Here is a 23,263-nt window from a genome sequence, read left to right as displayed (position 1 = left end):
GTGGTGTATCAATAAGGAAATTTGAAGCCAATACCAGTCTCTGATATTATAACACTAAGATCGGCCAATAACTGATCACGACACTAACGCGATTTAAAAGTGCAAATGACAAAGAAAGTTTTGTCTGTTATCATAATTACTCTTGAAAATGGGCATCTTACAATTCATTCACTTTTAAAATGTATATTTTTAAAACAGATATTCAGATATGTAAAGCAGAGAATCCTTAGTACAGTTGTCAATAATTCGCCCTTAGTTAAACCTCGGCCATCACAGGATTAAGAAGCATATCAGTTTAATGACACTAGAACTATTAAGAACTATTTTAAGAACATTTTACACTGAAACCTGAATGTGTTTCATGAACGAGGTCTCATTAACTGGTGTCATTTTTGACACAGAGAGTGTGCAGTTGAGAAATGATGAAGAGATCGAGAGAACAGACACCGCTTAGGTTTTCACTGGACAGTCAACCGATCGATTTCTCTTTCTTTTGCTCTCCCTGCGAGTATTGATCCCAAAGTCACAGTGACTGTAGGGGGTTAAACTCGAGCCACTGGCCACTCTCCATCCTCTTCGTAAAGGTCAGAGGTTAAGAAATGCCAAGTGCTCAGGGGGAAGTCAGTGTCTCCAGTACGTATTGACTGACGAAGGTGCCCATCTGTTTAACAGGTTAACTCTACATTAAAGACTCCCTGGTCAGGATCATCAACAATATCAGGACAGCAGATGTGAAACCATGCTGATCAAGGTAAGGAGATAATCAAAAGGTGGGCAGCTTTTAGGTAGCTTATGATCTAAATACATAAATGAAAAAAAAAGTCATTTTGTTAAAATGAGTAGAGAGAATACCAACGCAGGCCTTTCGCAAATGCGCCTGAAGATACTGTTTCTTGCTCTTGTACCTCAGCCTTTCCATCGTGTGAGGCATTCAGAAGATAAATGTCTTAAAGAATAGATGACCTGACACAAGGTCTGAGCGGTAATGGGTGATATAGGGAAACACGGCTGCCCGACTCCCATATATATCTGACAGACACACGGCTATCAGGAGGCCACTGTCAAGCAGACGAATGAGATGATTTCCAAACCAACTCTGATCTGAGAGCAGTTTGCAATTGCTTATATAAAGTAGCATTTAACAAAAGACTCTTTTTGCATGTATTTTCATGCTTATCTATAATAAAATCCACAACAACTATATGAACCGAGCAGCAGCTTCCACTCCTCGTCAGTGTCTCAATGCAGGCGGCATTATTTATTAAAAAGATGAAACCTTTTTAAGTGATATTCTCCAGCACAAAAGCAGGTGCTATATCTTGTTCAGTGAAGCCGTGTGTGTCAAAGAGAATTAGGTTGAGTGTAACACAAGGCTTTTACGTGGATGCCTTGAATGGCAAAATGAGGACACTCAAAGATGATCTTCATGTAATATGCAGGGCCTAATCTGAAGCCCTATCACTGGCAATTTCCTAAACGGAGTGGATGCTTTGATAGCTGTTGTTTTACGCTTATCCTTTCTCTCTCCTCTCACCCACATTCATTATTCTTTGTTTTGTTTGAAAGTATTGAAGGAATGGTCTGGGTTCAATGCTAGTTGTGCTTAATCCACATCATTTGTGGCATAATTGTCCCATACAATTTTTTTTTTTTTACTTTTATTAATAATAAATTATATATGACAAACATTGTCAATTTCTTTAAAGAGGGGTTAAAGGGTTTAAAGACTGATATTTGAAGGCCATAATTTTTTGCACATTAATTCTATCATAAAAATGTGTCTAATTTAAGCTGCAAAATTGTCTAAACCATCATTTTTGTTGTGGAACTACCGTTCTATGCACATGGACATACTCATGCAAACAAACTGATTATGACTATGGACTGGGAAAGTGATTCTATCATAGTATTTTTTTGTTAACACAAATGCCACTGACTGAACTTGTATTGAACTATGAACATTAATTTAAATAACACTAAAACAGATTATTTTTCTCCAGCTTTTTACAAAGCAAAAGGACTGGCAGACAAATGCTGTCAAGCAAATTAATTGCACACAATAATCATTAACATTATATATTAGATAAATAGATAAATTCAAATCCATATTTCTGAAAGAACAAAGGTAGTATATAGAATACAAAAAAGACAGAATACAGATAGAATACAAAACTAAATTAAAAGTTGTATATGTCCAGCATAGCTCTATACAACTATCAATAAGACACATATAAGTGAAAAGCAATAAACCACAATAGCCTTATAGGAGATTATGAAAATTGATCCTGTGTTGGGAATAAAGGGATTCATTTCAGAGAGATGCAATAAAATTGCAGTTTAGAATCGCTGTCTTACAGCAGAGCAACCCTCCTGCTCCTGAGTGATTAAAAACTAGTCTGTGACCCTAACCTTTGACCTCTAGCCCCAAACCTACTCCATCTTGTACCATAGATATTAATTAGAAAATTTGTGCAGACGGTACCGTATCCGCCTGGATTCTATTTTGGGATGAGAAGGAAATGTAAGCAAAAGAAACTAAATCCATCAACATCCTCCCTCTCATCACCTATTCTGTCAGCAAATACACTGCTTCACTTCCTGTCTACGACAACAGCACTTCCTGCGCGGAGATGTCCTGATTAACCACAGGATCAATGGGAGACCCTAAACTTCTTCCAGACTTGTCTCTGTTTTCCAGATAATAGAAAGAAAAAAAAATCTTCCCCATTAATAAAACAAAATTATCCCCCTACAATCGACTGTGTAATTTAACTGGGGGTAAACAGGGCTCAAGACCTCATTTGAGCTTCACTGCCTTTTCCACAGTTTCTCCCCGCACAATAAAACTACATTTGCATCAGCTTTGAGAGAATTTAGTCGAGATGATTTATTGACGTAATCAGCAGCAACGCAGCCTTTTTGTTGCAGCGCAGGGCCTGCGATGTGCCGCCACTGGAACAGGGTTTGGGCCGGAGGCTTTTTTTTTCAGTGGAGGCAGGCAGAACCCAAATTCTCCGCTTTGATTAGATTAGCATTACACAACAGCGTGACAGATATGACAAATAGGTGCATTAGAGCGTGTCATTTATTCCCTCTTTTCTAGATGCTTGGGTTCACAGAGGGACCCCCACCTCACGCCTCACTTCTGCAAATATATGCGGCCCCTGACGCCCCGTCTGATGCCTGATCTGTCTGGATTACCTTCAGAGAGGGTAATGGGAGAACGAGAAGAGCTTTATTTCTGAAAATAAAAGTGCTAAAGAAAGAGACAACGAGCACTTGGTTATGTGTATTACTCATTTGCATGTAAACTACGATTCATTCTCACCTTTGTCCATGGATTGCTAATACTGATAATTGACTAAACATTTGCTTAAGCAAAATGATTATCACTTAAAACCGTAGTAGCTCCGACTTAATGTGAGTGTGTGTGTGTGTGTGAAGTGTCAGAATATCACACACTTCAGTGACTCTCCTCCTCTAAGGGCAATCTATGGCTACCTCCATTAGCCCCCATCACACACACTCAAAAGGGTGCATATGCACAAATGCTCACACTACACACACAATTCTACCTTCATACCACTGATTTCCTCTTAATAAAAACACTGGCATATGCACTCATAACTCACTGACACTGACACTCTAACTTTGCAATGTAAATGGTTTTATATACAGTTGATTATAATGACTACAGGCTTACCTTTGCCCTCCTACCCCAGAAAATCATCTTAACACATTTAAAACCCCCTCTCTAGATCCATTGATTCTAAATATTAACCAGTTTTAGAGCTAAACATCATAATCACAATATAATGTATATATACACACACACATATATATATATATTTATATATATAAACACACACACACACACACACACAGTGCAATGGATGGATGGATAGATAGATAAATAAATAAACAAATTAATTAATTAATACAAACAGTATTCACATTATTTATGAATCAATTTTCCAAATAGCAGTGTCTTCGAATGTCTCCAAAGGGAGGACTGGCCAGATTTAGATCACTTTTGGGGACAATTTCTTTCCCAAACTATAGTGAACTAAGTACACACAGACACACACACTCAAGAACACAGAGCTCTGCAATCAATCCTTCACCCTACCTGCCTTAAATACTCTCTGCAAAAGCTGATGGGGAGGCCGATCGATCACGAAACGCTATCAATGTTGCATTATCCTCTGTGACTTGGCTATATGACCAAGGCCGTTACATTGGGTCAAGACCCCTGACCTTTGAACTCATATCAACAGCATTAAGAAGGGCTCCCTGGCTATTTTTCTGGACTTCTGTCTATACTCCTAGCTTAGTAAGACAGGAATCGGGCTGGCAGTGTGAAGATAACACCTGCAACAATGGATTTATTAACAGTAAAGAGGTGAAGGGGGGAAAATAGAATAACATGAGGAATGACATACCTGAGAACACAGCAGCATGACTAGTTCCACCACAGAACTGCTGGACTTCAAACACACAAGACCTACAAAGAAAAAGGAGATTTCATTTCAGATTTAGTAGATGAAAACTTTTAACCATTACCGATGAGTAAGATTTTGAATGTAACAAAACAAACCTTACATTGCTGATTGCTAAATGTTGCAACTGACTGAACAGAATCAAGTAAGCTCTTGTAATAACACTGTAAAAATACTGCAAATAATTTTACTTTTGTAAAGACCCATCTCGATTTCATATATATTGCAAATAATTTGGCGAATACAAATGTTATCCTCCTTCATATAGTGATAAACACTGGGCTATTTGTGTTGAAATATATACTAAACATTTTTAATTCAGTTCTATGAGATTTCTAATGTGAAATTAAGTAGTATTGAGGGAAAAAAATTATCATAATTAAAAACATTTCATTTTTAGTGTCTGTTCTGCTGGCACACATTTGTGAGTTGTCTAATTCTAGACCATCTTGAGGGGTCAAAGAGTATTGATGACCTTAACGAACCTACACGATGCTACTGTCAACTAATACATGTTTGGGCCTTGTATTACATGAGACTAAATATGGTGAGCATATGTTCTATTGATCTGAAATACAGCTTTAAAGAAGCTGCTAGGGAACTACATATGTAGAATGTGCGCGAGAGATTTAACATGTAAGCTAAAGGTGATAAAAAACAGGAAGCTAGAGGAAGAGGAAGGAAGGAGGCCTTTTTGCTTTAAGTGGCTCTCTAAAGTCGCCCTGCAGCTATCAATCAGCGTTTCATTTCTCTGGGTGGCAGTGGACAGGCCAAACACTCGTATGAGTGTGCTGACCTCTGACCCCCTGCTCTATAAAAGAACACTGCTATTATAATCATTGAGTTAAAAGATACTTCCAGCCACATTTACTGCGTAAATTTGGTTAGAGGTGAGAAAGGGGGTGTGAGTGCTTTCGTAACATACTGGGAGTGATAAGATGTCTCTGTGTTTGTATGTAATGACGTGAACACCACTTCAAACTGTAACAAAGATAAGGCGCATTTGTGTGGAATACTCCACATATGTCAGTAATAAGAGTAGAACAGTAGCTCACTGGTGCCCTCGATGAGTAGCTCCTGTCCATGACTGCCCAGCAATGTGCGAGAGAGGAATGGTGCGAAATCCACAAAAATCTCTCTGAGTAAAGGAGCTGCCTTCTCCAGAGCATGTTCCAACCTCTCTGAGATACTGAAAACACACACAAACACACCTTTAAATATTTAATAGAGTGTGACAATTTTAAAATAACAGATCGTTTATTGAAATCATGCATTTCAAAAAAATGCATTTCTGAAATATAAATCTATAGGTTGTTTAAAATAAAGCATGCGATTTCAGTTTAAAGTGGAGACCTCATGTTGGGGGCGGAGCTCTGGGTCATTGGGGATAAAGCAGGGACAGATGGCAGGTTGGAGCTGGTGGAGGTTCCTCCTGCAGAGAATACAACCAGTAAACAACGCATTACCCAAATACACACACGCCAAGCAAAACAAAACAAGCACTGTTACTATAATGCTTATACTTTTCTAAAAGCAGAAACAAAATAATTATGTGAATTTGTGTGTGTGGGGGGGTATCTGTATTGCTTTATATAGCTTTTTGGGAATTTTTTTTATTTCGGAAACAAAAATAATCTGAAAAAATAATCAAAAAGTCATAAAAATTTACAAAGTCTGAGTAAATGTTTTCCAATCTACTGTATCTGATTTACAATATTTAATGCAAGGAAATAGCAAAAATCTAGTTCAAAATAATGTACTTTTTTCTTAAATGCACATAAGAATTAAATTTAATCACTGTAATTTGTAAGTACCATTTAACAATCTAAAAAAATCCATTGCATCCATTGAAGTCAGTAAGTTTTTTAAAGAAATAAATACTTTTATTCAGCAAGGATATAGTCAAGATCAAAAGTAACATTTATAATGTTACAGAAGATTTCTATTTCAAATGAATGCTGTTCTTCTGAAAGTAAAACATGTTCATGCTTCGTTTTTTTTTTAAATGCATTATTTTTCACATAATTTACCTTTATTCTACACGGCTCAGTCCCTTCTCTGATAAATGCCCCGATTATTTCCTGGTTTTATGAAGCCACTCCCTCAGAAATACACGATGGGCTCAGATTGGTTAGCTGGTCCAGTGTGTTGTGATTGGCTAAACCGCCTCTAGTGTGCGTCTAAACGTCCCGCCCCTTACCTCAGCAGCATGTGCTCCAGTTGTATTGTAAACAATGGCGTCGTCTATATTGCTTATTAATTTGAGCCCGATTGAGACCCAGAGAATATTAGTGAAGAGGATCGCACAGAACCTGTGCAAGCACGGCTCTTAATGGTATGTTTTTTTTTTTTTTTTGTTGGTTCATACTTTTAAATACGCAGTTATTTGTAAATGCTACTGCTTCTGTTAGCTTTTAATATACGGTTTTATCCTGATTAAAACTGATACAGCACAGCAACTGCACGCGCGTCCATGTATAACGCTTCTCATTGCTATGTGAATATAAGTGTATAATTGGAACAGTTTGTTGGAGCTGATCTGACGATCTGAATAAGAGAGAAAGAGAGATATAGTGCAGGGGACGCGAGGAACAGGATAAAGAACCACTGCTTTAGAACATATGATTTTGAAACTTGTGATCCATTAGAATCGTTAGAAGACAGAATCGCGATTCACATATGAATAGATTTTTACATGCACCCCTAGTTTTATCTTCCTCTTCTCTAAAGCAGCACAACATGGCCTCGCCCCTTTCGTTACATGTTCCCGAGGGCGGGGTTTATCTGGGTTCGTGACGATCTGGGTTTGTGACGTAACGGGCCCGGGAAGTAACTTGTTGTAGTCCCTACGAATTAATGCCTACATTTTTTTTTACAGCACAACTGTATTCAAGATTGATAAGAATATTATTTAGAATATTCATAATGTTACTGTTTTACTGTATTATCATTTTTATTTTAGCTTTTTTTAACAAAAAATGCAGCTTTGCTGGGCATTGATTTCTTTCAAAAACATTAACATTGGAAAAGTAGCATATTTTTACAAAAACAATTTAAACATTAATCCAATGCGCTATTAATACATGTGAAAATACAAATGAATCACTGAATCATGAATTGATCACCTAATAGAGACAGTATGAAGTGATGAACACAGAAATTAACTCACCAAATACTTCACACCATTTATGCTACTGAGGTTTAAGCAAGTGTGTAATCCTCGCTAGACGAGAAGGGATCGTTAAATTTGTCTAATGACACTTAACAGCCAAATAAAGTGCATTAAAATAAATCACATTTTTCTTTGACAATATTCATATTGCCCAGCCCTTCTAACAACCTAGTAAAATAACCTTTTCCTGCAGCTATCTACAACACTTTTTTATATAAGGGAGAAGAGTAAAGATCTATGTTGAAGCCCTGACACCATGTGAAAGGAGCTTTAGCTGAATGATAGCTCTGCTCTCGTTAGAATTCATGTAAAATAAGCATTAGAGCAGCTCTTACACTCCCCCTGATAAAACAGACCATGAATCCATTAGCCCTGTGTGTGGCTGTGATTAGTGTACAAATAATTATATGCCAATAAATTTCATCTTGCCCCTGAAAGTGACACATTTTGGGCTAGTGAAGGCCTTGGCACGATCATGCTCTCTCTCACAGAATATCACACCACAATAAATCTGCATACACTAATATCTCTCCACACGCACACGTGGGGTCTCAGGGCAGGGATAACTCTTGCAGCAGTATGGAATGTTCCTGGCTGTGGGGACAGCGGCTCTTTAAGCACCAACATGTGCGTCTGCGCAAAGTCTCCCGCTCGCTGATGAAGTAGCCACTTCAAACAGCTCGGAGAAAATTAGCTTATCTCTATTCAGCTGGGACCTGCCCCTCTCCTTGTGCGCAGACATACACAAGAGAACCATAAAAATACAGACAAGCTTAAAACTACAAGCATGAGCTATAGACCCATGAGTACACTACTTCAAAGACAAGAAAAGCTAAAGGGAACTAAAAACAATCCCTTCACCCACAAAGGATCATGTGTGCACGCACATGTTGGTTTCAAAATAAAAGAACATCTCATAGACGCAATTATTTTCAGACAGAGATGATGATGATGATCATGATGTTGGCTACAATTCAAATCCAATCCCTAATCGTCACAAATAGTTGTTGATATGATTAGATCTACTGAAAAACATGATGTATGAGGATTTCAAATTGTGAAGACAACTTAAGATGTCATTAAGTCTGATTAGGTTTTTGACATGTTTCACTATATTTGTGAGGGCATTTTCAAAAACACAGCCAAACCTGTAAACACACACACACACACACACACACACACACACACACACACACAGCAAGTTTGGATTGATATCAATGCCATTAATCAGTGAGTAATCAGATTTGTATTAATCTATTCAATCACATTTCTTTGGAAAGAAATTAATACTTTTATTCAGCAAGGATGCATTAAACTGATCAAATGTGACAGTACATTTATAATGTTGCAAAAGATTTTTATTTCAAATAAATGCTATTCTTTCTTTGTATACATAAAAATATATCACAGTTACCACAAAATAATTATTAAAAATATTAAGCAGCACAAATGTTTTTAACTTCACAATAAGAAATATTTCTTGAGCATGTGACAGTGACACCGATAACTAGAGTAATAGCTGCTGAAAACTCAGCTTGCGATGACTAGAATATATTACATTTTAACATATTTTAAAAGATAACCGATATTTTCAATCGTAATAATATTTTACAATATTATTGTTTTTACTGTATTTTTGATCAAATAAATGCAGCCTTGGTGAGACTTACTTAAAAAAAAAAACTTTTGAACAGTTGCAAATATTTTTATTTTTATTTCATTTATAGAGCATTTGTATTTCACTAGATAATTTCCAGTTATCTAGAAAAAGAGGAAAAAAAACCCTAAAATTATGTGTAAAATGTAAAAGACAACACAGGATGAAATTCTGATTCACATTAATCACCTATACTAGGATGGAAATATGAATCTCTGTACTTTGGCAAGGTGCAGTTATTGACATGCTTTTTCATGAAGACACTCACCTGGGGCAGACTCTGTGCTCTCAACAGTTTCTCCTGCAGACACCACTGACACACTGTTGACTGGAGTTCCACCTGAGGATGCAGCAGTGGCTGATGGGACGGATGCAGCTGCAGAGACTGTACTCATTCCTGGTGAGGGAGCCCCCCCCATTCTCTTGGGTGCGACAACAACACTCCTGTAAAAGGATGAATGACAAAGAAGACAATAGTTAATCAATATAACAGACAGATTTTGAGGATGGCCAGAACTGAAATTGTCGTTGTACATTATTATTATTATTAGAAAATATTATATATTGAATTGAATTTAATATATTGTGTTGAATTGAACTTAAGAATTTTATGCTTGCATTATACGTATTTTGAGCTGTTCCTCTTTTTAATGTATTTTTCATCACGCAATGCAGAAAGCAGACTCTGATGTTCTGATAAATACACAGAGCTAGAGAATCAAGCACTCTGTCAAAAAACCATTAGCTCTTGCTCCATCGGCGGCCCTATAACGATCAGACTGATGATGTTGGCTAAATATGCTGCACATAATGTGATTTAGCATAAAACGCCACTCAGCTCACACAACACAAGAAGCCCATTTACCATGTTAGTGTAATTAGAGCCCTGTTTCCCTGACACAGAATATTCCATAATGGCAGCATCTATCTTCTGACCAATCAATGGCCTCCCAGCTCCTGTCACTCAGAGCTCTAAACTTTGTGACTGATTAAATTTGGTGGTGTGTTATGGTCTAGAACCTACTGTGCATCGCTGTACAGTGTCATGCTTTGCGATTATCTGATAAACAAGCTGTTTTGCGGTTGAAAATGTCTTCAAAATTTTAGTTCATTCTAAGGGTTGTGCTCTGTTTACAGTATTAGGCAACAGTCTGTGGGGCACTCTGACTGTTTCTGTGAGAATTAAAATGAAAAATATTTTGGTGGTTCTTAATGCATTTTTACAAGGGCAGTTTATAATTATCAGTTATCAAACCCTAGAATGTCAACAACAAAAAAACTATTAAATGTAGGCACAAAAAAAAAATCCATTAAAAGACTACAAAAGGAATAGCTCGCATTCAGATTTAAAAAATAAAAATAAAAAGGTCTGATGCCTTCATTGGCTCTTGCTTGATTTGCAAATAAACGTGGTGAACAGTATTTGAGAGCTGCCATGGTGGGAAAGATTTTCAATCTTTCAATTTTCAATCAATTTAGATCAGAATAATGATCTAAACTTTGGTCTGTTCCTATTGTTGGTCTGGCATTAGAAGACTCTGAACACTAAAATAGACTTGTATGGACAAGAGTTTCCAATGAGATATTTTGGTGCTGGGAATGAAAAATCTGGAAAATAAATTATTTTGGTGTTTATTTTGAACAGTCATGTTTTCACAGTATGTGCAATATAATAATAAAAACAATCAAGTCAAAAGTTTAAAGTTTATTTTTTATAGTTGCTTTACCAGGCTTTTCAAAAGAGCGAAGACAAGCTATGAAATTAGTTCTTGGAAACTGTTTTTTCATCCTGAGCTGCATAAGCAAGAAGCTGTTTCTCTTCATCCGCAGTCTTAGCCATGGACATTTCTATTTCTATTCAGGTCCAAATTTCTACTTCTTTTGCAGGTGAAGCAACACCTACAGATGGCTCAGGAATGACATCATGCTCCTCATCCTGCCAATTACCAACTGGGCGGTTAGGATTTTGGGAACAAAAAAAAAAGAGATGTTTTCTTAGAGATATTTGATTGTTGTGCTATTGCATACTAGATTGTCTTGCATGTGGTTTATAAGGTCCCTCCATAAGCGTAATGGTTTTTATACTGTACAAACTGTATTTTATTTTATACTTTTACCCTAAAGCTATCCCTCACACAAAACAAATGGCAATTTTTGACTTAGAAAACATACTAAACAGTGTTTTTGTCTAAGTCATTTGGTTTATGGGGAAACCGGAAGTGTCCTCATAAACCATGTTTATATTGTAGTACCCATGTCATTATACACATTTGTGTCTTCATAAACCATTTAAACCAGAATACACACACACATTCAAACAACATACTTGAAAGTAATTTCTTGAAATAAACAGCCAAAAACCTTATTTACACCCTAAAGACTAAAGACTTTTAGATATCTGAGGATTCCTCCTCGTGAAGCTGGTTAAAAAAGTTTCTCTAGGCTAAAATATAAATAGTTTTGATTTTTTTTGTCATATGTTCATTTGTCTTATAACACCATTATAATGATTCACAATAATAAAAAAAATATATATATATATATAAAGTAAGATTAAAGAATGGAATGCATGTTGAAGTAAACCAGGGAGGAAACATTAAACACAAAGTAACCATGGTAACCCTTTCAAAATCACAAATGCTAAAATGTTACAAGATAAAGAACACATCAGTATTTAAAATCTTTCATAATGATGTCATGGGTCTCTGCTGCAGTCTACATTGTCTAGAGGTAAAAATGGAAATGGTTCATATCAGTTGAAAGCCATGACAGAGCTCTGGCCTTTCACAGTGGCTAGTGTTGAGTTTATCAGTGCTGACAGAGGGGGTAATGCTACGCAGTCACCAGCTCCTCTCCAGAACACATCCACATAGACGCTACAGGCTGAGGAGGCACGCCAGCGTCAGATAAGAGCCGTCTAGGACAGACCGCTTCAAACATCCCGCTGGAAGTTGCCTAGGAGCTAAGGCATGAGAACGAGTGTGTTCTCACACCATTTCTAAACATCTGATGTCTCCTTAACTTGAAAATAGCCAGTCCAAGAAAACGAAAGGAATTTATAAACTGGAAGGTTCGCAGTATCACGCTCATGACATCAGCATTTGCTGTTCAACAGTCCACCGTTCCAAAAACTCTATTAGAGCGCATTTCTGTTCTCTCTCAAGTGCGTGTTTAGCACTGACCGGTGGTGGGATCGTGGGGGTGTGCGGCTGCAGCATCCATCTGCTCAAAGGCGCAGGTTTTAAATTATTCAGCACACCATTAGCCACACTTAGCCCCAACTCACTACCGCGGTCAATTAATCAGAGCTGCCAGGTGTATAACACCAGACGAGAGGCCAGCGCTGACCATCATCCGTGGAGTTTGGATTCCAGACGCTGAATTATTTAACAGTTTTAACCAACACTCCCTGAGACGACATGTAAACAGCATGTTTCCCGTAATCTGCACAAATGTGAGATCGGGTGCGAGGAAATGTGTGTGAGAAACTGATCTTACTGGACGTGGATCGACATTTTCATCTGATGTTTAATGAGGGCTGAACAATTAGTTTCTTCACAAAGAAACACTGCTGTAAATTAGTCCCAATGGAGGTTTTATATTGTGCTGTTTTGTTATTTAAATTTAAAGAAATTAAAAAATGTACTCTTTGGTGTTATCTTTGGAGGTTAGGGTACAAAGATGATACCAGAAATATCATGTCATGGATAAAAACAGACAAGGCCTCTACATTTAATTAATTAATTCATTCATTCATAAATAAATCATCTCATTTTCAAAGTTGACAAAATCAAAGAATCTGTTGTAAAGAACATCAGTAATTTTGTTATCTCTGTGATATCCTAACCCTGTGTACATCAAATTTTTGTCCAACAAGTCATTATGACACTATTCACTGGTCTCTGGATCCTATCAGCAAATATTTGCCAAAACATGTCAAAACAATAGTGGGGTAAGAAAGACGTATGGTGAAATCTGGGTGTTGTTGATAGTAAATAAATTTAATGTCTGTTTTACCCTTGACCCCAAGCCCGCTTTATCTAGGAGACCCTGTTTTTTTTCATATAGAGCACTCGTAAATCCCCTGAGATTCAATCATACCAACCTGGGTGTTCCAACATACACTCTGTTTAGCAAGTATGCATGCATACTGGCACAGAGTATAACTTCAGAGAAAAATGCAGCAACACTGATCAGACGGTACAGTGAGAGTATTCATCACTCTGGGTTTGAAATATTCAGTTGGTAATTCATTTATGTGTGCAGTGGAAAACAACTTAAAATAGTCATATCAAAATGAGACAAAAACGGGACTCAGAATGACAGTGAGAGAGAATGTTTGGAGGGCAGGACATGTGAGTGTGTGTTGAAGAGGGAGAGTGAGTAAGTGGACTTGGAAAACACCAGACTCAGAGCTGGAGTCATCCAGATAACTCGGCACCTCTCCGCCGGGGATCCTGAGAGGAGATAAGACTTTCCTTTAAGCTCTGGGAAATACTTTTCGGGAACATTTTATGTTCTAGTTGATGTTATACTCTATTTAAAACTACTTTAAGCTGAATTTTGATTATTCTTTTATTATGCACAGCACACAACTTTAATGACCTCATATTATGTAAAAGACCACATCCATATTTGAAAAAATATTTTAAAAATAATGTAAATTTATTAAATTATTAAAAATGAATCAAAATTAAAATGTAAAAACTTTGACAATTTTCTTTTTCTTCTCAGGACCCAAAATAATGATGATAAAAAAATTAGAGGCAATTTTTGCAGTTGATTAAAAATGAGGAGCAGCAAGTTATAACACATAAAACACACACATACGTTCTAGGGGTGTAACAATACCCGTATTCATATTGAACCGTTCGGTAAGAGGCTTTCAGTTCGGTATGAATTACAAACCGAACGATTCGTTGGACTAATCCTATTAAATTTGGAAAATAAAAGAGCTTAAAGTGAGTGAAATATAGGCTCAGTGCCACTGCACTCAACACAGCAGCCCAAATGACGTAACAGGCAACGTGCTGTCAGCCCCACGATAACCTCCCCTTGCTGGGTTGCATCGAAAGACGATGATCTTGTATAGACGATAGCCCGAGATATCGTCAAAAACAACAATTATTGGCAATATTAAAAGGATTTGGCATTTCCAATTAATGTAGCCTTTTATTAGGCATATTATTATTATTATTATTATCAAGTTACTTTTATTATTAAATTAAAATTACAATTAATTTGCCCTGCAATATTACTGCTTAACTAATGCGCTGCAAGGATAACAATAACAAATGATTAGGCTATTTACTCCTCAATTAAAATGTTTTAGAAAAGGTCTTTTAAAACAGGTCTAATATACAATGAATTATAGCCATATAATTAAAATATTAACAGCAGTAGAGGCTGACATTTTTTCGGGAATCCCGCGGGATGGGAAACAAAATCGCTACGAATCACGTGATTGGGATGGGACAGGAAAAAATGTCAGTGGGAGTGGGCGGTACCGGGAATAGTAATCATACCCAACTTTATACACAAATATACCTTTTATATCAATAAACTATAAACTGTATATTTTAATTCTGAACTGAATTCTAGTTGCCCTGTCTATTTATGCTCTCCTCCTGTTTGCTTTGGTGAATAGCGCGCTCGCTGCAGGACAGGCGCCGGTGCACTCACTTGCTCTTAAAATCTCCGTAATTTTTGGTCATACAGATAAACATACCCCGATACATCTTTCGAATCTGTAAAGACTCGACGTTTATTAGTGTGCGCTCAGAATAACAATGAAATGTTGAGCTTCTGTAAAGTAATTAAAACAAACAGGATGCGCTTTCTACCGTCTAGGTCTCTGTGAACTTGAGCGAGAAACTTCAAAACTCCGTCTATGAACAATATATCTACAGAGAGTGAGATGTCTACTTTCAAATGAAAAAAAATTCAAATAGAGAACGTGTGTGTTAGCATGGATGAATTACATGAAATTAAATTTTTGAAAATCCACTCCCGTGTCACCCTCTACACTGCAGTCATCAATAAAAATCAATGAAATAAAAAGCTTTAGCCTATTTCAAGCACCAACTTTCGAAAACAACCTGAAATACGTTTCTTCTCATTTTTTTTCACTATGTATGGGCCACAAGAGAAAAACTTTTAATACTTATACTTTTAATTTGATATCCACTGGCTCGTCTTCATGGTTTAAAACAGAAATATTTCCAACACTGCGACGTAACCAATTACCCCCCCTACCCCCCATAACATTATTTATTAGGCTATTTATTTAATTTTTATCAGGTTTTTCTTTTAAAAAATGAATTTATGCATGCAGGTTTAGGTAAGGAATGATTACCAAATTGTATGCAAAAAACTGACCAAATTTTTGTACCAAACATTTGTGTTGGTATAAACAGGCAACAAAAGAAGCTTGGTTTGACCGAAGACCTGATGAAGGGCCAAGTCCTCTCTAAGAATGTCTTTATTTCTTAGTGGTGGTGGCAGAAGAGAGCTCCAGTGACTGCTGGGAGCTTTGAGCTCATCCTTTGCAGGAGCCAGCGTAATCCCTGTCCTGATATCAGCAGCGTGGTGATACCTGACAGAGCATTCCTCAGATAAAACACAAGGCCAGATCAGAGGGATGTCTCACAGATGCCCAGAAGACAGAAAGGAGAAGAGATGCGAGAGAGCAGAAGGTAAGCAGAAAGAAGATGGTATGACATACTGCTTTCATTTCCAACACAAAATCATATTTTTCTTTCTTTCTTTCTGTTTTTTTATTTTTTGTAATAAACCCTCTATGGTTATGTCAGACTTATGCACAGACAATGCAGCAAATAAAAACCAGACAGTGCAGACATTCGCCAACACATAGCAATGGATCTTGTTTCCCAACACACCCAACGATCCCCGTGGAGCTAAAGTTACACTACACTCTTTAAACAGGAAGAAATGCAAAAGAATAAAAAATAAATAAAAAAATCCCAAAAGACACAAAAGTTTATAATTGGTGCACATGCAATCTGACATCTGCCATACATACAGTATATGTACACAACATCCATTCAAATGATTGGGGTTAGTAAGATTTTATTTTTAAATTAATACTTATATTCAACAAGAATTCATTAAATTGATCATAAGTGACAGTAAAGCTAAAATGTTTTAAAATATTTATATTCTAAATAAATCCAGTTATTTTGAACTTTCTATTCCTAAAAGAATCATGATTATATTAGTTTTCACAAAAAAATTAAACAGCACAACCATTTTCAAGTGAATGTAAACTATTGAAAGAAAATGCATCAGTATATTGGAGCCATGCATTAGTGACAGCAGCCAAATATACCTGCTGCTGCTATTAATATGAATCAAACAAATAAGACAAATAGATAATCACTCACAGCTTTTGTCTGAATAAATTTGTAATGTAATTAAAGATGAGTCTATACACTCATTTACACAGTGAAGACTATGCTGTCATTTTACATTTGATTACTTTATTCAACACTGTCAGACCTACCTGAAAAACTCGCTGTATTTATATTTTTATATATAATATAAATCACATATAAATATTATACATGGTTTATATTTTATATATATATATATATATATATATATATATATATATATATATATATATATTTATCAAACATATACATGTATCTGTAAGTACTTATATATACATATAATATACACAGTACACACACATATATCACGCAAACACAAACCTTTTCATTTTGCATGCGATTAAATCCGATTCATCGATTTTACAGCCCTATTTGTTATATTGTATTTCTTTGTGTCATTGCTAAAAATTTGTTCTGATTTTATAACTGACTGTTTTCTTGTCTTTACTGTTTCACTTTTATATTTATTGTGATAGGAGATTTAGATACCAGTTAAATTTTGCACTGGGTTACATGGGTCAAAAACATTTTCTTTTCTTTTTTTTAGGAGGCCAGTGAAAATTTTGGCAGGGCAAGCAAAAATGTGAACCTGCTTAGTGTTGAGCTCTATTGTTAGATATGAAACAAACAGTGGAACAACTGAACTGGTGTTTTTTTCCCTTTACAATAACCATCTGCCCTTACACACACACACACACAAACCACCAAACACAGACACCAATCCACTGGTGGAAGAATGGGCACGTGGATATGTATGCGTCTCCTGAGGCTCGTTTTGATGGGCTCTGCTTTTGTAAGGCTGTTTGTTTGTTTGTGTATAGAATGGCATACTTCCACAGAAGAAGTCAGGTGCTCTGCGGGGGTGTCCATCATAAAACTCACAGACAGACTACTGCCATAGCACAATCTAAGAGAAAACGTGTTTTTTTTGTTTTCTTTTATATGAAGTCAGTACATTTTTGAAGAGAGAACAATAGCAGTAAAAAAAAAAACTTTCTAGCAAAGCGCTGAGATCTATGTGCACGGATTGGCTAGTGAACTATAAATTCCGATTGTCCACTCACCTGTCAAAAGAGTGGAACTGGACGGACTGGTCACGGGAAGCATCGCCCACTGCACCCAGAAACCCGGGCGGTATGAGGCTAGGGTCCACTATGATGTCATCAGATGGTGCACTAACGAGACTTCTCAAAATATCCTTGACATTAACATTTTTTCCTTTGCTGTCTCTATCAGTGACATCTCGACCACTCCTGACTTCAGAGGACAAAGTAGACAGGGCTTCGGATACAGCATCTGGGCCAGCCTGTTCCTCGGTGATGACTGAGGTCTTCCCATCTTCAATACTAGAGTCCCGACGATGGGGAGACAAACCGTTCTCAAGATCAGACTGAACACTCTCTGCAAAAAAAACCCCACATCAGTCCACTGCTCAAAACACTGAATGCACGAGTATTTGTTCTACAGGTTCTCTGGGTTCAATCTTGCAGCAGTGATATGTGTGGGTTCAGGTGGTCACCTGTGCTCCTGACAGACTGCGAGCGCTGGGCATGTCTTTTGTCATTGTGTGGCTCAAGGATGTCTCGATATTTAGATACCATGAGCACAGAGATGAAGTAGACCACTGCCAGGGCCAGGAACTGAGCCTGTTTACTGTCATCCTAAAGCACAGCACACAACAAAATTTACAAATGTTAGAGTATTATAAAAATTAGCCACACTACTGTTCAAAAGTTTGGGGTCAATACGATTGCTATTTTATTTTTTGAAAGAAATAAAAAAAATTTTTTTAATTCAGCAAGGATGCATAAACTGATCAAAAGTATAGAGTATAGACCTTTACATTGATACAAAAATTATTTCAAATAAATGCTTTTGTTTTTAAGACAAAGGTTTTCAACATTGGTAATAAGAAGAAATGTTTCCTGAGCACCAAATTAACATATTAGAATGGATTCTGAAGGTTTATATGACACTAAAGACTGGAATAATGGCTGTAAAACAGAATAAATATATATATATATATATATATTAATCAAACCAAACCAATGCAGGAAATCCTTCTGCCATATTTTTAATTTCCAATCACTTTGAAAAAGAAAAATGTATTCTGCTACAAGTGACTTGTCACACTTGTTTTTTTCTTTCTTTCTGGAGAACTAGAGAAATCATGAGATAAAAATTTTCAACTATAGATTTTTTGGTAACACTTTAGTATAGCCACCAATTCTCACTATTAACTAGTTTATTAGCACGCCTATTACAACCATATTGGCTGTTTATTAGTACTTACAAAGCACATATTCTGCATGATCATATTCTACATCCCTAATCCTACGCAATACCTAAACCTAACAACTACCTAACTACTAATAAGAAGCAAATTAGGAGTTTATTGCGGCAAAAGAAAAAATCTTTATTTGACCCTCTAACTCTAGCACTCTCTATTCTAATTCTGTTTAATCTATCTGTCTTTTTATTAAAAAAAAAACAACAAAAAAAAACACACTTGACCCTATGAATAGCATATTTATTCTCTAACTGCTAGCTTTTCTTGAAAAACTAACATTGGCTATCTTTTTTCAATTCTATCTACTTGTTTCTTTAAAAAAAAAAAAAACCTTGTTACGTGTACTGCGTTAGGCTAACCGAGACTTGTCATAGCACTTGCATGTTGTTGCTCTTTTGTTGGTTTTGATTGCTTCTATTGTCCTCATTTGCAGGGGCGGATCTACCTGCCACCCCAGAATTATCACAGAATAAAATATAAATGTATAAGCAGTGTTTCATGTGCTACGTTTCAGCCACGGCGATGACAGCGTAATGGAAAATAATGGCAAAAAAACAAGTCTTTCACTAAACTGTGCACGATGGTTGCACGCGCACGCCGCATGCAGCGCGCCCAGTGTAGTCGGCTTCATTAACAAATGACTCTTTTGAACCGGTTCTTTTTGAGTCAAAAACACAAAGTGCAGCCCATTCACTAACAAATTGTTTTTACATTTGTTTGTGAATCAGATACTGCTTCTCGGTTTATTCAGAAGTCCTCTGAGAAATCTAATCCTGTCCAAATATGTCTGAGATTAATTGTTTGGTGATCCGATTCTCCGACCGATCGCTCCACTTTCATCATGGATATAGGCCTTTCTGCCATATCGGACGAAACAACAACATGAAATCAATAAGATGCCGATAACAAAAACTAATAGCAGAGTTAGGTAAGAATCTTGTATTGCAGTTTTCTCGATTGTTAACATAATATAACTGATTTTAGTTTACCATTTTCCCAAACCATTAATTCAGTTCTCAAAACAAAGACACATTTCTCAAAAAGTTCAACAAGTTAAACATTAGGTAGCAAAACTGATGACACCGATCAGAATCTCTGCATCCTAACAACGGAGAGAGGAGAGCTGAATGAATAACATACATGGGTTTTATACTTACTCAGTATAATTACAGTACAGTACCAGTACATTAGATGATGGAAATTTCACTATTCTATATGTACAGTAAACTGTAGCACATGTTGTACACCTTCAAACTGTCAGATTTTATCTGGCGTTTTTTATGTGTAGGCTGCTGCATTTTTGCAGAACTGAGAAATGACTGCCTAGAGATATAGCTAGTCTTGTGTCAGGAGACCAGGAAACTGCTATAGTACTGTATACCTTTAATGAAATTTGACCAAATGTGCAGAGGATGCTGAATTTATTGATTGATTTATTTACTGTATTGTGGTGCATACCAAGTTTATATGCAATTATTTGGTATTTGAACTTTTCTAGTGTTTTTCATCTACAATTCATCATTACTATTATTATTATTATCTGTAATTTAATTTATGTAATAGACACTGAGCTGCAAAAATAATTCCTGAATCCTAATAAGAGTTTTTTGTTAAGTGTTATTGATCTCATGAGTGTTCACTGGGCAGGAAAGTCATCTGTGTATTTGAATTGTGTGCAAGAATTTAAGAATACCTGTAATAACTAGTTTGAAAAGTTTGAAAGACAATTTTATGTTGGCTTGTCTTAAAGTCTTGTTTAAGAAACATAAATAGTTTGTTCAGTTAGATGTTTGCTAAAGTGTTGCTAGTTGGTTGCTAGGATATTCCGGGTGGTTGCTAGGCTCTTCCTATGCAGTTGCTGGGGTGTTGCTAGACTATTGATAGTGTGTTCTGGGTGATTACAGACATTCCCACCTCTGGTAATAACAGAAAATCAAACATTCTTTTCAAAACTGATCCAGTTTCAATGCTGTGATATTATTGTATTTCTTTCTAATGTTGGGAAATTCAAAAGTGTTACTCTTAAACTTGCACTACAACATGATTTATACCACCTAAGTAGCCTATGTATTATTAATAGAACCGCATGTCTTCATACAAGCTCAGAAACATTTATAACCTGTTGAAGTTTTTTATATTGTGTATTGACTTGGTGCCGTGATGGAATGAATTGAAATGTTGTTATTTATTTTTCATTTTAAACAGTATAGATGATTACTTAATGGTAATGCAATATTTGTGAACACAACTGTGCATGTCAGACAATAAATCCCCAAAAACTACGCATGGTGGCTTGCTTTGGTATTCCCACCCCTCATAGACCCCATGCCACCCCTTTGCCACCCTAAAAATTATTTTCTAGATCCGCCCCTGCTCATTTGTAAGTCGCTTTGCATAAAACTGTCTGCTAAATGACATAGTTAATAGTCATAGTTAATGGTCTGTTAATGGCAAGAATTGGATCTTAAAATAAAGTGACCAATTTTTTTTTATACTGTTGTATGCTTTTAACAAAGCACAACTGAAATCTCCTAGTAGTCTCTGAGTTTTACATAGCGTTGTTTCACTGCATTACAAAACATTAGCTAAATGAGCGGCAGATCAGAGATGCAGTAGTTGAATATGAGTACCGAGTTAAAAAAACTCACTATATCTCTGAACACTACAGCACGGAGACGATTAATGTCCATGTCCTGCAGAAGCCGGTCTAAATCTCTGATAGGAGACATCCCTCCTGTCACAATGTCCACAGGACTCTGTAACACACAAAAACAGTTCACACAGTCGGCTCAGCACAGACGTTTAAAAAAAAAAAAAAAAATTCCCACTGCTCCAACATTTGATTTCAGTTGGATTTTGTAAAAACGAGGGAGTCTTCTGTTTGCTGTTCCACATTTAGACAGCACTGAGGCATTAATGCAACAGTTTTGCTAAGATTCTTAATAATAGATGAGCTGTGAGTGTTGAGTGTAAGTTACACAACACATTAAGGAAGAAAAAGGTTTTTTTGGTTTTTTTTTACTGGAACTGTAAGAATCAAACCTTGGGCCAATAAGGATTCTATTTGAGGATTCTGTTTAAGGTCCTATTTAAAATTACCATCTGGACAGTAGAGAGAGAGAGAGAGAGAGAGAGATATCCTTGGCATTACGTTGAACTTGCCTGTGCTGGTATAGACTTGGCGGCTCCCAGAAGGCTTTGCTGTCCACGGCTGCTCTCTGCACCAGACTTACCCAGAGTGTGCTGCTGACATTCCAGACAGTTTCTCACAGCCATCGCACACACTGAGGGGGAGAGAGAGTGTGTGAGAGAAGGACAGACAGAGAGAGAGTCCAACTGAGAGGTAGAAATGCAGAGAAAAAGACAACATCATAGAGATGAAAGGGTACCAGAATGAAAAGATATACAGACTAAAGGAAACATGACATATGAGAAGGTCGTTGCATGACAATGAAAAAGGGCTTAAAATACCATCTTATGAGGGAATGTAGTGAAAACTAAAGCCATAAGTAGACATCATCATTTTTTTTTTAAAAGAATATGAACATTTCTAAGGTGTTGTCAGTTTTTTTGTGCTGCTATGTTTTTTAGTGTGTTCTAGGCAGTTTCTAAGGCACTGCATGATGGTTGAAAGGTGGCTGTTTACTGGCCCAAGTTAAAAAAAGCCCACCCCTAAGACTCTGTGATATTCTAAACTCCTCAGTGTATAAGTCTAAGAGATGTTTTAATGTCCACCTGGCAGAGCATCGTAAATCTAGTCATTTAGAAATGTAATGGCACATCTCTCCTCAAAAAGGAGCATGATTTTAAGTATCATGCATGTCTGCAGCACAAATGTTGTGGGACGATAAAGTTTAACACTTACACAACTGTTTAAAAGTTTGGGTGAGAATGATTTTTTTTTAAAATTACTGTTAAAGAATGCTTTTACATTGATGGAAACATTTATATTTAAAATAATTCCTTTCATCATGGTATCCTGAAAAATGCATAACAGTTTCCACCAAAGTATTAAGTTGTTTTCAACATTAATAATAATGAGCATATTAGAATAATTTTGAGAGATCCTGTGACACTGAAGACTGGAGTAATGGCTATTGAAATTTTAAATTTGCCATCACAGAAATAAATTCCTGTCATTGTAAAATACACTAAAATATAAAACATTTATTTTAAATTTTAATAATATTTAAAAAATATAGTATTTTTTTACTGCATTTTTAATGAAATACA

At 36.4% G+C, this 23,263-nt stretch overlaps 1 protein-coding gene across 1 annotated transcript in view; it reads right to left on the bottom strand.

Annotated features, from left to right (window-relative positions):
* LOC306874378 (lipopolysaccharide-responsive and beige-like anchor protein) overlaps positions 1-23,263 on the bottom strand; it is a 270,819-nt gene that overhangs the window by 157,843 nt on the left and 89,713 nt on the right. The window contains exons 26-33 of the mRNA XM_079424376.1: positions 22,193-22,314; positions 21,679-21,786; positions 18,260-18,401; positions 17,805-18,141; positions 9,597-9,772; positions 5,853-5,931; positions 5,555-5,688; positions 4,443-4,504 (exon numbers count right to left, since the gene is read on the bottom strand). Of these exons, the coding sequence (XP_079280502.1) occupies positions 4,443-4,504; positions 5,555-5,688; positions 5,853-5,931; positions 9,597-9,772; positions 17,805-18,141; positions 18,260-18,401; positions 21,679-21,786; positions 22,193-22,314 (1,160 nt within the window). The remainder of the gene's footprint in view (positions 1-4,442; positions 4,505-5,554; positions 5,689-5,852; positions 5,932-9,596; positions 9,773-17,804; positions 18,142-18,259; positions 18,402-21,678; positions 21,787-22,192; positions 22,315-23,263) is intronic.

Source organism: Barbus barbus (assembly GCF_936440315.1).
Source record: "Barbus barbus genome assembly, chromosome: 8".
Taxonomy (NCBI): Eukaryota; Metazoa; Chordata; class Actinopteri; order Cypriniformes; family Cyprinidae; genus Barbus; species Barbus barbus.
This window is presented reverse-complemented; position numbering and strand designations above follow the sequence as displayed.